Consider the following 17,602-nt stretch of genomic DNA (forward strand, 5'->3'; position numbering starts at 1 on the left):
AACCCTGGCATGTGCCCTGACCAGGAATCAGACTTCAACCTTCTGGTTCATAGGTCAATTCAACTGAGCCATGCCAGCTGGGCTAGCATCATTTATTGATAAAAGTGCATGTCCATTATCAGAGCTATGTGCCAAGGAGAGAAGGAAAAAGGACAGTTTCTTTCACGTGAGAATAATTTTTGTTTTAATTTTTTCTTTTTAGGAGGAAATGGAAGAGGCTGTTTTATTTTTATTTTATTATTTTTTTAAATATATTTTATTGATTCTTTTACAGAGAGGAAGGAAGAGGGAGAGATAGTTAGAAACGTCGATGAGAGAGACCAGCTGCCTCTTGCACACCCTCTACTGGGGATGTGCCCGCAACCAATGTACATGCCCTTGACCCGAATTGAACCTAGGACCTTTCAGTCCATAGAATGACGCTCTGCTACTGAGCCAAACCTGTTTCGGCTGTTTTAATTTTATAAAACTCGATGTGTTTGCCCTCTGTAGTACTCAGTTCTTTTATCATATCATCTTCCTCTCTACCCCCCATGATTTCATGGTCCCAATAGTGATATCTTTGATCAGGCCAGTGCTTTTGCCTGACATGTTCCTTATGTCCTGGTGTTAGGCCATGAAAGATGGGATAACATAGAGCATGTGTTGGGACATAAGAGAATCAGTCCCAACACAGGGCCCCAAGTGCTTGTGAGAATCTGCACTTGACCCTCAAGCCTGTCATAGCCCTAACAGGTATGTCTGTGTAGCAGACGTTGGTGAGTCAACATTCCTTCAGCAGTAGCTGAGGGAAGATTAGTCCTGACTGGGTTGCGACCTCTGGTGCTGGAGGGAAGCCGGCTTCCATGGAAAACACGGCTCCGTGCTGTCGTTGCAGATCGCCACAAGCGCTTAGCGCAGCTGCAGCAGGGTGCCAAGAGGAACCCCCACTACCAGACCTTAGAGCGCGACCTCATTGAGTTACAGGAGCAGCAGCTGTTTGAGCTCTTTGTGGTAGTGTCCCTCCAGAAGAAACCATCAGATGTAAGCTACGTTCCCCAGGTCATTCAGCAGTTCCCTGGCAAGGTAGGTGCAAGCAGGCAGGGGGCACTCGGGAATGTTCCTGTGTCTCTGCATGTATTTATTTCCTCTTGTTTCTTGTTGTCTCTGTCAGCTTTTAGTAGTGTGCTGTACTTCCTATAGGGTCTGGTGGATGACTCTGATGACATATATATATATGTTTTTATTGATACCAGAGAGGAAGGGAGAGGGAGAGAGATAGAAACATGGATGATGAGAGAGAATCATGGATCAGCTGCCTCCTGCAGGCCCCACACTGAGAATCGAGCCCACAACCAGGCATGTGACCTGACCAGAAATTGAACCGTGACCTTCTGGTTCATAGGTTGACGCTCAGCCACTCAACCATGCAAGCCAAGCTCTGATGACATCTTATGTCAAACATGAGCTGCCACCTCAAGGGGGGGAAAAGCTCATTATCCAAGTTTGTTTTTTATTTTTCATGCTACTATTTACTAAGTGACCTCTAACAAGTTACAAAGCCTCCGTTTTCTCATCCTTATTGACGGGAATAATAAATGCGGCCGAACAGGGTAGGAGTTTAGAGCATAAATTCTAAACCAACATCTGCATTTGCCACCTATTAGCTCTGTGACTCGTAGCAATTACATAACTGCTCTGTGCCTCGGTTTCTTCATTTATAAAATGGAGGGAATCATAATAGTGTCCATTCCACTAAGCAGTGATGAGGACTAAATAGCTGTATAAGGCCCTTTGAACAGTGTCTAGCCCATAGTAAGCACCATATAGTGTTAGCCATTATTAATGGGGATTTAACAACACAATGTATGTGAAGTGCCATCCCTGGCACATGGTAAGGACTTGCTAAATGGTAGCTATTATTTTTTTTACTGGTAGCTATTATTAACAATATTATTTAGTTTGCTCTGCCTTTTTCAAACATCATTCATTCATTCATTTCATCAAATATTTCTTAAATATCTACCGTTTGCCAATATTAGGTGCTAGGAATACAAATGAAAAAGATCTTGGTCCCTGCCCGTGAACACAGGGCTTAGAACACAGACCCCAGATGTGGCTCTGAGCTTCGTGGCAGCAAAAACAAAGAGAGGAACATGATCATTGCATCAGGGCTTGCAAACCATGGCCTCTGAGCAAATTGAGACTACAGACTTTCTCCCCCCCCCCATTTGTGGTGTTTTATAAAAATAATAACAGTAAATTACTTGTTGCCAATGTTTAAAAATCAAATTTCACATAAAAACCTGTGCTTCTGCTTTTTCCTGAGAAACTGGAAAGCCTACCCGCACTCAGCCTACATTCCTGAGAGGCAGGAATTGGCTGAAACTGAGTAAGCCATGGCTGACTTCATGGGCACGTGACCAGCACAGTCACATGAGGCCCCTCCCTCAGAGGGGCCCTGTGCTGGGGATTGAATGCTCTGCAGTCCCCATTGCAATTCTTAATAACGTTGTCTTTGAATTTGTGTTTTGGAAGTGAGATCCGATGGGACAAGGAGGCAAGAGGCTAGGTCTTAAATGCTTGGTTCATGCATGGTCGCACCTCTTGCCACTTCCCCAGGATGGTTCTCTACTTGTCCTCCCCCTTGCCCCCTGGTTTCCTGGGCCCTGTCTGACTTTCCCCCTTCTGCCCCTACTCAGTAACTACTGCCCCCTCTGTCCCTGGCAGGGGCTTGGGCACAGGCATGGAGAAGGTCAGGATCAGGCAAGCATTGCCCCACAGCATCTCTAGCCAATGCATGGCGAGATCTTCCCTGCCTGGGCTGGCAGTGCCACTCACGTTCAGCGGCTGCCTTGGTGGGGCAAGAACTTGCACCACCCTCAACCCAAGCACATGCCCCTGTGGAGGCTACAACCCCGTGGGGGTTGCCTAGCTGCTGTGGGTTGGAACAGTGGCCCGAGAGATGCAGAGATGCCTGGCTTAGCTTCCTCACCTCTGGTCAGGACACAGTTTCCGTTCTGCATCTGGAAACCCATCAGCTACTGGGTCACTTGTGCACCGGATTGCAGGCCAGGACCTCAGTGAGGGTTGTGAGGGTATGCACTTCACCCCAGGATCCTTGTGCCTGAGGGCACATGACATGAAATGGCAAATAAAAACCCCTTCACAGGGTAAAGACCACAGAAGCAGATGTTTTTTATTTTATTTTATGTTTCATGTTTACTGCTTTTAAACAAGGGCCCACAGCTCACCTTGCACTGTGCTCTGCAGATTCTGTAGCTGGCCCTGGTGAGAGTGATCCCTGTAAATAGGGGCGTTTGCTCACTCTCCAGCTTCCTCCTGGGAGCGCTTCTCTCCTTTAAATCATCTACTCAGCCCTGTTAGGACTTTCGGTTTCTAACCTTGAGTTACATGTTTCACTAAAAAAGCTAGTGAAGCATGACTGTACTGGAACCTAAGAGACGTTTCCTGTATGGATTCTCAGTTTTCTTTAAATTCTCAACAACATCCCTACTATAAATAAGTCAATTAAGTTTAATTTTTTAATAAAATTCCTCAGTGTAGTGTGAGGGTCATGGCCCTGCTTAGTAATATGAGACCATTAGAGTCTAAAATAATGTCATCTAGATAGTCTTGAGGAATCAAATTTTCCATAAAGAGGAACTTCTACCCCCCCCTCCATTTTTGATATCTTATATTTGCAGAGAGAAATCTTGATGTTGAACCTGTTTTCAACGCAGCCTGAATTAATGGGCTCACAACCAGATAAGGATCCATTGGCTCTGCCAGTGACTCAGAAGCGTCTCTGAGCGATTGGTTTAGCATCTTTGTGCACTCGGCACCTTACGTTAGGGACGCAAAGAGCTGACCAAGCCCCTCTCGGTCCTATTGCAGGAAACCTTGAATGAAGATGATTGTGAATCATTTAATAATATGCTTTTCCATTTCTTAAGAACTTAATATCCAAGTGACCCAGAATGGCTGCATGTTTTGCTTTAGAAATGAAAGGATAGAGCGTTTATATTAGTTACATGAAGGCAATATGGTAATTAGACTTATTATCTGCTTGTTTTTGTACTAAATTTTCAATGTCTTTTGGTTTAACTAAACTTAGACTGTCCTTTAGGTATAATACCAGACTTGCACAAAAGGGTCTTCCATGCTGAAATTTTACAGGAAGTTGCAAACCAGTAATTATGTAGCAAAGATTACATGCTAAGGGAAATGATTATATATGGAGTGGATTCTAAACATTTCTTTTCTGAAAAGCATTCATCTGCTTTTTCAAAACATCTTTGGTTATTGATCAGAGAGTGTCTAGAGCTGACTAGGTTTCTGCTATCTGTGTGTTTATTCTAGAACTAGAAAAAAAATCTATATTATAGAATAGATTTTTATTTATTTGATGTTCCATGTTCGGTTATCGCTCTTACATCAGATTGTAGGATTTCCACAATACCATTACTGTGTAAAAATAGGATTTTTTATTCTCAGTAACTTTGTTCTCAATGCATCTTCAGTGGTTACCAGTCTTGGCCTTTCTGTTTTGTTAAACAGCACAAACTATGCTGAGATGACTACTTAGACTCATCAGAGACCTCTTTTCCCAAGACCAGGCTGAGGATTTTATTTCTGTTCTCCACTTGCATAGAATATTAGTCACCTGCATTGTTATCTTTTTCAGGGTGATCATGGCTTTAAGCAATCCAAAGACACTGAAGAGAGGCTCAAAGTTATCCCCAAATTTTGTTTTCCTGATTCGAAGGACTGGGCTCCAACCTCAGAACTCAAGAGGTAAGTAGCTACTTTATCTGGTTTCTATTTGTTGGAACTAGAAACATAGAATCAGACAGAGCGCTTGGGAAGTGGGGGAGCCAGCAGTGAAGCGGTGTGGACTGTGGCAGGTCAAGGAGGGAGGGGGGTGGGGAGGACGGGGGAGGAAAGGAAGAAACAGAATTAGAACATTTCCTCTTGGGACTCAGGAAAAAAACACACGGAATAATGTCAGTGTCCAAGAGAAAACAAGTGTGAGTGTCTCCACTTTGCCAGTCCTGCAGAGGAAAAAGTTCCACAACCAGACATGCCACCAAGTGGATAGAAAAGGGAAAGCCACCTTAGGGACTCAAGCAGGTGAGACAGAGCAATGCATCCGTTTCTCCTCCGAGTTGATAGAAGAAGCCACAGTCCAGTTTGTATGAGCCCTGTGAGAGGCTCCCATGTGGGACATGTAGATGTTGAGAGGGGAATTATGCGTGCATGCTGCTTGTAAATCGGTAACTGCTTTGTTCAAAACTGTAATTCTTGATCGTGCCGTTGGACTGGAAGGGTGTTTATGTGAACCATGTCACATGGCGCCGACCTGCTGGGAGACAGCCTCAGCTGTTGCCAAAGGAGCCCTGCCCTTCCACCTCCGATCGCCTCCAGACTAAGCCGCTGGCTCCCATAACCAGTCTAGCCTGATCGCCGCTCTCATCGCTGCACCATCAATCCTGAGGCTTTTGTGCTGGCAGTTACACTTCCAGCACACAGACCCCTCTTCCTTCCTGCCCTGGCTCCCCATCCCAGCACACCCCGCCCAGACAAGTTATGTGTGTTTATTCTAGAACTAGAAATTCGTGCACTCGTGGGGTAGCTGGTGGCTGCCGCCAGGGGCTCCCTCCCTCCCCTGGCCGGTCCCGCCCCCTGGTCGAACTCCCAGGTGAACTCCTGGTTGAGGGGACAATTTGCATGCTATACTTTTATTATATAGGATATTCGGAAAATACAGAGAAGTAAATAAAAAGCAGAAATTAGAAGTTACTGGTATTCTGCTTACTCAGAGATAATCACTGTAACTATTTTGGCATATTCCCTTCGTCTTCTATTTTGGCCTTATATGGACACGTGTACTTGCTGTTCAAATTTGGACTTTTTCATAAATGAACTCACTTCTTAGCATCTGTAAGTCTTCTTTTCATAAATTATCTCTTTATATATTTTCTCTATGTTTCTAATGAGGCATTGGTGATTTTCCTATGGACAGTATCCTTAATTTTTACATAAGAATACTATCCTTTACCTATCACTATATGGCCTCTCATAACTTAATAGAAGAATTTTTGAAGGGAAAAATAGTTTATCACAATCACTTACAGCTTTTTTATATGCTTGGCTAAATTGGACATTCAACAAAAGGAAAACAGGCTTGACGAATAACTAGACTGGATAAATAGAAAGTAAACGGAGGCGATAACAACAACAATTCACCCTCCACCTGTTCTCTCACTCCAGTGCGAGAGGACATGGCCAAGGCTGGCTTTCCCTCGGAGCAGTGTGACAGGCAGTAAAATAATATCAATCCCTCCTCTTACAGTCACTGCTGTTAGACTCATTGTCAATTGTTTGTTCTATGAGGAATGTCAAACAATTGTTTGGATCTCAAATTAGTTCCTGTTTTTGTTTTTTGTTTTTAGTGAGACGTTCTCCTTTGTCTTAACTGGTGAAGATGGGAGCCGGTGGTTTGGTTATTGTAAGAAGCTTTTGGTAAGTTGCAGACTCGTGTTACAGGCAGGGTTGGTCAAGGAGCAATAAAGTCACACTAGGAATTTCAGAAACGCTATCTCCCGATGAGTTTGAAGGTTACTCAATGATCTGTGTGTTTCTAGCTTGTTTGGCTCAGTGGATAGAGCATTGACCTGCGGACTGAAGGGTCCCTGGTTCCATTCTAGTCAAAGGCACTTGCCTGGGTTGCAGGCTCGATCCCTAGTTGGGGGCGTGCAGGAGGCAGCCAATCAATGATTCTCATCATCGATGTTTCTATCTCTCTCTCCCTCGCTGTTCCTCTCTGAAGTTAATAAAAGCATATTTTTTTAAATGATATGTGTGTTAAAGAAGCTATGTTAGCTTTCAACAGTAAGAGCAAGATTGAGGTTAGCCACAAAGTATTTTAGAATAAAAGGGTGTGGATTTATTTTATTTGTATGTTTGTAATAAAGAAAGAAACCACTGACACAGTGGCTGCATCAGTCTGGGTATATTTGAGCCAATCCATGGCTCTGAGGTACTTTCTTCTTGCTTGAATGTCCCCACTAAACCTGGAGTAGTTATGCTATCATATTTTAGCATTTTCCCATCTTTCAGTGTTCACTGAGAATCAGAACCTTGATTTCTACTCTGTATTAAAGAGTATTAAGAGAGTGTTAATAGGGACCGGTTTGGCTCAATGGATAGAGCGTCGGCTTGGGGACTGACGGACCCGGGTTCGATTCCGGGCAAGGGCATGTACCTTGGTTGCGGGCATATCCCCAGTAGGGGGTGTGCAAGAGGCAGCTGATCGAAGACTCTCTCTCATCGATGTTTCTAACTATCTCTCTCCCTTCCTCTCTGTAAAAAATCAATAAAGTATATATTAAAAAAAAAAAAAAAGGAGAGAGAGTGTTAATAGTCCAAATTAGTAAAAACTTATGCTGCTTAATTTTTGCTTTGTTGTGTGTTTTTCTTTTAGCCAGAAGGCAAAGGAAAGCGACTGCCTGAGGTTTACTGCATGGTCAGTCGCCTAGGCTGCTTCAACCTTTTCTCAAAGGTGAGTGGAGAACGCTATGGACAGTGGCATTCTCACCGAGCTCTCAGTAAGTTTGGTTTCCGATGACGTAGAGTTCCCATTAGTAGGTCAGAGCCACAGGTTTGAAGGCTTAAATCTCTAATCCAGATGTTCTGGCCCTGCCCCTTATATTGGTTTGCTAAACCTCCCAGCTTAGAGGAGAACATAGCCTGAAGCTAACTGTCTCATTCCCCATCCCCTCCCCAAACTGCAGGAAATAAAAAGGGACTCATCATCATCTAAAAATAAGTTGATTTATTTTAATAACTTTTCTTGGGGATACAAAGATACCCCCAAGAGATATAATGCCTTTAATTAAGGCAGATAATGCTAAAGCTTATTTTTTTGATCTGTTGGTATTATTTTTAAATCTGGGAGCTGAGTTTGTCAGTTGGTTAAAAGGATTCATTATGTCTTTTGACGGAGTTCCTAATAAAAGAACGTGTGTGTGTGTGTGTGTGTGTGTGTGTGTGTGTGTGTGTAGATTTTGGACGAAGTAGAGAAGAGAAGAGAAATGTCTCCAGCGCTGGTTCACCCCTTCATGCGAAGTGTCATGGAAGCTCCTTTCCCGGCCCCGGGACGCACCATCACAGTGAAGAGCTACCTCCCTGGGGCTGGAGACGGGGTAAGTTTGCTCATTTTGAAAAGGTTTGAGAGCTGCCAACAAGAAGGCCTGACATTAGGAGGCAGTTTTCAGAAGCCTCTGGGGATAGTTTTCCCTTCTCGGTGCAGAAGGTGAACAGTATGGAACATTTTAGTTTCACAAAGCACCAGAGAAATATCCAGTTGAGCCGCTTCGCAATGACAGTTTCAGTCATTACAATAAATTGTGATAAATGAAGATTATACTACTACTAGAAGTTTGATGCACAAAGATTCGTGCAAGAGTAGGCCTTCCTTCCCTTGACGGCCAGCATCGCCTTTGCTCCAGCCTGGAGCTACCTTCTGCCGTCGCTCCGGCCCACAGCTGCCTTCTGCCTCTCACCTTGTTGTGTCAATTTGCATATTCCCTCCTTATTGGCTGTGGGCGCCGTCAACTTTGTCTCGGAGTTACGGTCAATTTGTAAATTCCATCTTTATTAGATAGGATTGGCAGTGAGATAAAGGATTTTACCAGAAATTCACAAAATTACAAAGGTGTTCAGTCTTGGGATTAGACTAGGCAGCTTTACAAACTGTAGCAGACCCTTTTCTTGAATTTGACCTGTAGAAGAATGACAGGATCCATTAGGCCTGTCATTAGCATTGTACCAGCTCCCCTGATTCAGATTCTTGCATTGCAGTCGGTTGAACTCTGCCGACCACTGGATTCCCGGTTGGAACATGTGGACTTTGAATGTCTCTTTAAGTGCCTGAGTGTGTGTCATCTTATTCGGGTCTGTGCGTCTCTCCTTTTGGAGCGAAGGGTAATCTTCGTGGCCAACAGCCTAAGGTGAGAAATAAGTAAATTATGTTACTTCCTACTGGTGTTTTATGGATTTTGACCATTTTAAAATTTGGGCATATTAATAAAAACTGTAGGATCTCAATCAGTTACCTAATGCCGTAGTGACATGGGTAATTCTAAATGGTAAATAATCCAAAGCCTATTTGCACTAAGCTATACCAGTGACTTTTGCGTGTTGCAATTCATTTACCTTTCTAAATGTGTTTTTGCTTAAGCTGTTAAAAATTGGTATTGCTTTTCTATGTACACACCAATTTTTATTGATATACAATGGAAGTTCCAGACTTTCAGAAAATTAAAATTTTTAAAAAAATGTTAAACATTAATGAGTAATCACAGAATTGTTCACCTATGCTCACTAACTGGCATCGGTTGGTAATTCTGACATAACATCTGCAGTGCCCTCCATGGCATGTTCTGTGTGTGACACCATTTGCTTTCTCCTCTGGCCAGCACCCTGTCAAAATGTGGCCATGCTGTGGTTGCCACACTGTATCCATTCACCTGGCAGCACACCTACATCCCCGTCCTGCCAGCGTCTATGATCGACATCGTGTGCTCGCCTACTCCGTTCCTCATCGGCATCCTGTCTTGCTCCTTACCACAGCTCCAGGACCTGCCCATTGAAGAGGTGAGAGGGGAGCAGTGCCCGGGAAAGACTGGCGCGCTGACACTGAAAACAAGTGATCTTTAAGAGTGATGGGGTTGTCAATTAATACTAGCATATAATTATTCTTACTGCATTATGCTGTCATATTTTTTATCTTTTTACTACAATAAGAAAAGTTCTACAGTATACCTGAATCTATGGTACACATATCTTATTTGCAATAGTGAACTATGGACTCGTGTTATTTTGAAGGTTAGATTTTTTTTTATTATTATTGATTTCAGAGAAGAAATGAGAGGGAGAAAGAGATAGAAACATCAATGATGAGAGAGAATCACCGATTGGCTGCCTCCTGCACACCCCACACTGGGGATTGACCCCACAACTCGGCATGTGCCCTTGACTGGAATCTAACCCAGGACCCTTCAGCCTGCAGGCTGACACTCTATCCACTGAGCCAAACCGGCTATGGCAGGTCTTTTTTTATTTTTAAGTCAAACATAAAAACTACTCTGAGTTAACTCAAAAATTATTTCAAATGTAACCCACATGTAGATGAGTGCCCAGAACAAAACGTGCAGCTCAGTGAATTATCACAATGTTGCCTATGTAACCAACACTGAATAGAGTAGGAACATTGCAGTCGTAGAAACACCGCCAGCCTCCCTCCCTCTTCCCAGAAGTCCCCTCAGGCCTCCTTCTAGTCACTGTTCCCTTCCCCACCCCCCACAGAAGGTAACCACTGTCTTACTTTTGTGGTGTTTATGTACTTGTTTACTGCATAGTTTTACATCTAGGCATGCAACCCTACGTAATAGAGTTCAGTTTTGCCTGGTTTTAAGTTTGATATAAATGGACTCATACAGCATATATATTTTTTGAATGGCTTCTTTGGGTAGCATTATGTCTGTAAGATTCATCCATGTTGATGAATTTAACAGTGATTTGGTCATTCTGATTGTGTGTAGTATTCCATTGTGTGAATGTGCCACAGTTTTCTTATCCATCCTCCCATTGTTGGATATTTGAGTTGTTTCCAGTTTGGGGTTATTATGAATAATGCGGCTGTAAATATTTTTGTATTTGACCCTGGGTTTATATATGTGCATGCAGTTCTATGGGTATATACTTGAAAGTGGAGTTGCTGGGTTATAGGGTAACCGTATCTTTAACTTTAGTAAATAAAGTCCATACTGCTTTCCAAATAGTTGTGGCAAGCTAACCTCCCTCCAGCAGTGTATAAGAGCTTCTATCGCTCCACAACACTTGTCATCATCAGTTTGTGTAATTCAGCCTCTCTGGTGGGTGTGTAGTGGTATTCTCACTGTGGTTTAATTTGCATTCCTTGATTACTATTGAGGTTGAGCATATTTCTATATGTTTATTGGCCTTTTGAACATCATTTTATATAAAATTCATCGCCTATCTTTCTGCTGGATTGTTCATCCTTACTGATTTGTAAGAGGCCTTTTTATATTTTAGATACCTGCCCTTTATGGATTGCCTTTTCATTCTCCAAAACGGCATTTTTTAATGCACAGAAGCTCTTAATTTTAATGTGGTCAGAATTATTTCCTTGATGGTTGGAGTTTTTTGTTTTTTTTATATGTGTGAGCTACTTAAGTTTTTCTTTATATTAACTTTATGGAGATATCCTTCTACTTATATCCTGGAAGCTGTGGAAGCTTTATTCTTGTGCCTTTAATTTTTAAAATATATATATATATATATATATATATATATATATATATATATATATATTGATTTCAGAGAGAAACATCGATGATGAGAGAGAATCGTTGACTGGCTGCCTCTTGCACGCCCCACACTGGGAATCGAGCCCACAACCCAGGCACGTGCCCTGACTGAGAATCAAACCATGACCTCCTGGTTCATAGGTCAACATTCAACCATTGAACCACACCAGCCGGGCATGTCTTTAATTTTGGTTCTGAGTCCTGGAACTTGGTGTCTTTTTTAATATGCTAAGAGGTAGATGTTGTTTTACTTTTTGTCATATGAATAGCCAACTCTCATAATACCATTTACTGAAAGGACTGGTCTTCCCTATTAAGGTTTAAACTCCCCAACCCCCCAGTTTTATCCCATATAATAAAAGCCCAGAGACCCAACGATGGGACGACCAGAACAACCGGTTGATCAGTTGCTATGATGCTCACTGACCACCAGGGGGCAGACCCTCAACGCAGGAGCTGTCCCTTGGTTGTCAATGCGTTCACACAGTGGGAGTGCTGCTCAGCTGACCAGGATGAGCAGCTGCTACTGCAGTGGGAGCATCTACTCAGAGGGTGGGTCTACAGCTGCTTGGCTGACCAGGATGAGAGGTGCTCCCACTGCGGGCTGATCACCACAGGCCACGCCCCCACCAGTGCACCGGCCTCTAGTTGATATATAATTGACCTATGACATTGTATTAGTATAAGTTGTACAACATAATGATTTAAAATATATTTTTATTGATTTTTATACAGAGAGAAAGGAAGAGAGATAGAGAGCTAGAAACATCGATGAGAGAGAGTCATCGATCAGCTGCCTCTTGCACACCCCCTACTGGGGATATGCCCGCAACCAAGGTACATTCCCTTGACCGGAATCGAACCCAGGACCCTTCAGTCCCCAAGCCGACGCTCTATCCATTGAGCCAAACCGGTCCCGGCAACATAATGATTTAACATATATGTATATTGTGAAATGATTACCACAAAAAATGTAACATTCATCACTTCCCATAGTTAGACATTTCTTTTCTTGTGATGGTCACCTTTAAGATCTATTTTCTTAGCAACTTTCTGACCAAGCAGTGCCTACATATTTCTTTGTGAATGTCTCTGGTTTAACTTGCCTGGCTCCTTTATTCCATAGGTGCTGATAGTTGATCTCTGTGCAGACAAGTTCTTACAGGAGGTGAGTGACAAAGGAGGTGATTACATAATGATTGGGGATAATTAGACAGGAGATATGTGAAAGTACTCAGAGAAGATGAGTCAGGCACTTGGCCTGGTACTGTGGCTGATCACACACGATTGACCTGAACAGTGTGGCTTGGGCTTAGCTCTATCCTAAAGAAGGAAGGAAGAAACAGATTACAGGTCATTCTCAAAAGAGGCAACCCTCCCTTCAAGTCCAGATGGGTTAACATATAAGCCTCTAATTTAATTAAACGTAACAAACATTTCAAACTGATTATTTCCAAATATTCTGCATCTAACATGTGTAAGACACAGTTTGAGCCCTTAGGCCTTATAGTCTGATGGTAGGGAGGGGGTACAGACATACACATAAAGTTTTAGAAGTGGTATAATAGAAATTTGTACAAGGTGTGTACAGTAGGGGCAAAAAAAGACGTGGTCATTTCTTCTGGGTATGAAAGTGGAAAAAAGAGTTGGTAACGCCTGCATAGAGCAGCCCTAGTATATATAAACTGTATGTTGGAGATGAGATCCAAGATGGCTGCTCGGGTAGGCAACTAGCCGCAGCCGCACACAACAATTTCAAAAAATACAACTAAAATATAAAATGGACATTACCCAGAACTACAGGAAAGTCGACTGACTGGAAATCCTACAACGAGAAGCAAGGAGAAAACCAGAAGGAAGCGCGGAGGAGCTGTAAAAGCCTAAGGTACGGAGACACGCGGCACGCGGAGAGGACGGAGCCGGAGAGGAGGGAGGCCGAGTGCCTGGCTGGCGTTCCCAAGCGGGAAGCAGAGAAAAGCTCCGACTGTGCTGGGTCCAGCTCCAACTGCTCTGAACCCCCGTTCTAGGCCAGACCCCGGGGACCCAGGCTCACCCATAGGGAGCTGGGCTGTAAGGCGGAACTCCAGGGAACGGCGAGAGGAGGTCCCGGAGGCGCACACAGTGCGCGCAGAGAAGGGACGGTTGGCTGTGCCACAGGACTGCCCTGACGGGAAGGAGACAGGGGCTCCAGACTGCTCTGAACACCACCTCCAACTCCACTTCCAACTGAACTGAACCCCAGTTTCGGGCCCATTGCGGGAGAGCCTAGACTGTTTGGCAGCAGGCGAAAATCGAGGGTACCTTTCTCTCAGAGGCGCTTGCAACAAGTACTGAAGGACCCTGAGTCTCAGGAGTCGCATAGGGCGGGGCTGACGGAAGCCAAGGCTGTAGGCTCCACCCTGAAACCCCGCCCCATCAGGAAAGCTGCCTGCGAAAATGCCTAAACCAAATAGATCACAAACGAAAGAAATAGAGGACAAAAAGCGACTGGATATAGAGTTCAAAACCACACTTATAAGGTTTTTCAAGAGTCTCCTAGAAAAGGCCGATAAAATAAATGAGACCTATGAGGATATGAAAAGGGATCAACAAGAAATGATAAGGGATCAACAAGAAATAAAGAATACATTGTCTGAAATAAAAAATATTTTACAGAGTCCTAAAAACAGAATAGAAGATCGCAAGAATCAAATCAAAGATTTGGAACATAAAGAGCCAGAAGACACGCCTCTGCAGAAGCTAGAAGGCAAGAGAATCCAGAAAATTGAAGATGATGTAAGAAACCTCTGGGACAACTTCAAACGATCCAACATCAGAATTATGGGGGTCCCAGAAGATGAAAGAGAGCAAGATATCGAAAACATACTGAAAGAAATAGTGACAGAAAACTTCCCCCACCTGGTGAAAGAATTGGATTTACAAGTCCAGGAAGCACACAGAACTCCAAATAAAAGGAATCCAAAGAGGACCACACCAAGACAAATCATAATTAAGATTCCAAGAGCAAAAGACAAAGAGAGAATATTAAAAGCAGCAAGAGCTAAGCAGGTAGTTACCTATAAAGGAACACTTATACGATTGTCAGCTGATTTCTCAACAGAAACCATGCATGCCAGACGGGAATGGCAAGAAATATTCAAGGTGATGAATAGTAAGAACCTACAGCCAAAGATAATCTATCCAGCAAAGCTATCACTCAGATTCGAAGGTCAGATAAAGAGCTTCACTAATAAAAAAAAGCTAAAGGAGTTCATCACCACCAAACCAGAATTATATGAATTGCTGAAGGGGGTTCTTTCCGAAGAGAAAGTAAATAAAGATAAAAATTATGAACAACAAATACGTAACTATCAACAAGTGAATCTAAAAACCAAGGAAACTAAAAAAAAAAAAAATCTGAGGAACAATATTAACTGTTGAATATAATAGAATCAGAGGTATGGAAGGGGAGTGAACTTATGATTCTTGGGGAAAAGGGGAGAGGGAGATGTGGGAAGAGACTGAACATAAATTGTGCACCTATGGATGAGGACAATGGGGGGTGAGGAAAGGACAGAGGGTGGGGTGAGAAGTGGGGGGGGGGAAGGAACATTTGTAATAATATGAACAATAAAAATTTATTTAAAAAAATAAATAAAAAAATAAAAGAAACTAAAAGATAAAAAATAAATAAATAAAAATAAACTGTATGTTGGCTTGTGAACAGGGTTGAAAGAATGTTTCCCTAGACTTTTTTCAAAATCCCTTAGCTCATGATATTTGAAACACCATTTGTTTGGGGATGATCTTTTTTTTTAAAATATATTTTATTGATTTTTCACAGAGAGGAAGGGAGAGGGATAGATAGCTAGAAACATCGATGAGAGAGATACATCGACCAGCTGCCTCCTGCACACCCCCCACCGGAGATGTGCCCGCAACCAATGTACATGCCCTTGACCGGAATCGAACCTGGGACCATTCAATCCGCAGACTGACGCTCTATCCACTGAGCCAAACCGGTTTCGGCATTTGGGAATGATCTTTTTCAAGTAGCATAAGACTTGTAGATGAAAGATATTTAATAGAAAGTGCCAGAAAATTTGATGTGTATTATTTGTTTAATATAGTGAAGATGTAGACGCCATCAGCATCTTGGAGTCTGCTCAGTGCAGGAAGGAAGCTTCACACTGACTCCTCAACCCAATATACAGTCACTGTAGGATCTGGGGGCCCTAACTAGTGCACTCTCTCTCCAAGTTTATGAACATTTTCAATTTCTTCTCAAGGTATCTGACGAGGATGAAATTTTACCACCTAAACTCCAAGCTGCCCTAACTCAGATTTTGGAAGAACGAAATGAAATTTTGGCTCAGGAGCAGAATTTCTCACAAGGTACGTGACAGGTGGCCTGAGGACTTGCGATCAAGGCAGTAAATATTTCCTGATGCCAGACCCGCTCCAGGACACGCAAGGTGGAGTATAGGATTGTGCCTGGGCCCTGAAACGCTTATGATGAGCTTCCCTGCGGACCCTCACTGTGCCAGCCCCCCTCTACTTCAGGACCTGTGCTCTTGCTCGGTCCCATTCATGGAAAGCTCTTCCCCAGACAGCCCCCTGGCTCCTGCTCTTGCCTCCATGCCCGAGTGTCACCTTGGCAGTGAGGCTGTTCCTGAATGTCCTGTCCGGGGTGGTAAATTAGTGCAGCTGCTATGGAAAAGCAGTATGGAGGTGCCTCAGAAAATTAAAATGAGAATGGCCATACAACCTAGCAATTCCACCTCTGGGTATTTATCTGAAGAAACAAAACCACTTAATTTATGCCGAAACTGGTTTGGCTCAGTGGTAGAGCGTTGGTCTGCGGACTGAAGGGTCCCAGGTTCGATTCCGGTCAGGGGCATGTACATTGGTTGCAGGCACATCCCCAGTGGGGGGTGTGCAAGAGGCAGCTGGTCGATGTTTCTCTCTCATCGACGTTTCTAGCTTTCTATCTCTCTCCCTTCCTCTCTGTAAAAAAATCAATAAAATATATTTTTTTTAAAAAACCACTTAATTTAAAAAGGTATGTGCATTCCTATGATCGCTGTAGCATGGCTACTAACAGGCAAGTTATGGAAGCAACCTACATGTCCATCAGTAGATGAAGGGGAAAAAAAGATGTGAATGTATATACTTAATGGAGTATTACTCAGCAATAATACCATTGCCATTTGCGACAACATGGATGGACAGAATTATGCTACGTGAAGTAGGTCCGACAGAGAAAGACAAATACTGTATGATCTCATTTATATGTGGAATCTAAAAATACAAAACAGCCCTAGCCAGTTTGGCTCAGTGGATAGAGCATCAGCCTGTGGACGATGGGTCCTGGCTTGATTCTGGTTAAGGGCACATATCTTGGTTGCAGGCTTCTCTCTGGCCAGGGTCATGGTTGGGGCATGAGCAGGAGTATTCCTGTGTTCATTCTCTTATACCTATGATTTCCTAGGCGTCAGTTTTGTGATTAGACCCAGCGTTCCCATAAATACAAAATTTAGAGAACTTTTCTTTTTCTCTTTCATTTTGCATCAGAGGTGACACTCAACTCTCTGGTGTCCGAAGCATTTGTCAGGTTTTTCGTGGAGCTGGTGGGCCATTACTCTCTGAACATGACTGTCACTGAGCGTGGGGAGCGGGTATTCCAGCGGGAGCCCTTTCGGAAATCTCACACCTCCCGCAGCGTTCGCCACTTCCTGGATCTCTTCATGGAAACGCAGATGTTCGCAGGATTCATCCAGGACCGAGAGCTTCGGAAAAGTGGGGTGAAAGGTCAGTTTCCTCATGAAGTTCCCCCTCCCTATTTAGTGAGCGCTTGGAAGGTTTGAAAATAACATAAACAAAAGATAGCATAGTTACAAGGGCTCAAAATCTGAGTTGTTCATTATGGGAAATGTTTTTTGTAATATTTTTTTAACTATGAAGATAAAAGTAATGAACACAGAGTTTTATTTAACTGATTTGCAGTCTGGAGCGTTGGACAATTTCACCATGAGTTTTCCTTGTAGGTCTGTTTGAGGTCCGGGCCTTCCAGTACTTGGAAACAATTCCTGAGTCTGAACCCAGTGGGGTGAACAGAATTTTGCGGAGTCTCGGTGAGTTGCTGTATCTTCCTATTAGAAAAACGAGGCTGAGAAAAGCTTTTGCAATAAGCATGCCTCATTGTAAAAGCTTTACAATCAGATCAACGACATAGCACAAGTAGACTG

At 43.2% G+C, this 17,602-nt stretch overlaps 1 protein-coding gene across 2 annotated transcripts in view; it reads left to right on the plus strand.

Moving 5' to 3' along the window:
• Positions 1-17,602, plus strand: part of DENND2C (DENN domain containing 2C) — a 52,287-nt gene that overhangs the window by 31,490 nt on the left and 3,195 nt on the right. For both annotated transcript variants that reach the window (XM_084866170.1, XM_084866171.1), the window contains 11 exons: positions 878-1,065; positions 4,667-4,776; positions 6,435-6,504; positions 7,466-7,543; positions 8,046-8,186; positions 8,845-8,993; positions 9,462-9,639; positions 12,502-12,543; positions 15,644-15,749; positions 16,929-17,165; positions 17,402-17,488. In XM_084866170.1, the coding sequence (XP_084722296.1) occupies positions 878-1,065; positions 4,667-4,776; positions 6,435-6,504; positions 7,466-7,543; positions 8,046-8,186; positions 8,845-8,993; positions 9,462-9,639; positions 12,502-12,543; positions 15,644-15,749; positions 16,929-17,165; positions 17,402-17,488 (1,386 nt within the window). The remainder of the gene's footprint in view (positions 1-877; positions 1,066-4,666; positions 4,777-6,434; positions 6,505-7,465; positions 7,544-8,045; positions 8,187-8,844; positions 8,994-9,461; positions 9,640-12,501; positions 12,544-15,643; positions 15,750-16,928; positions 17,166-17,401; positions 17,489-17,602) is intronic.

The sequence above is a fragment of the Pipistrellus hanaki genome (assembly GCF_964339955.1).
Source record: "Pipistrellus hanaki genome assembly, chromosome: 18".
Lineage (NCBI taxonomy): Eukaryota > Metazoa > Chordata > Mammalia > Chiroptera > Vespertilionidae > Pipistrellus > Pipistrellus hanaki.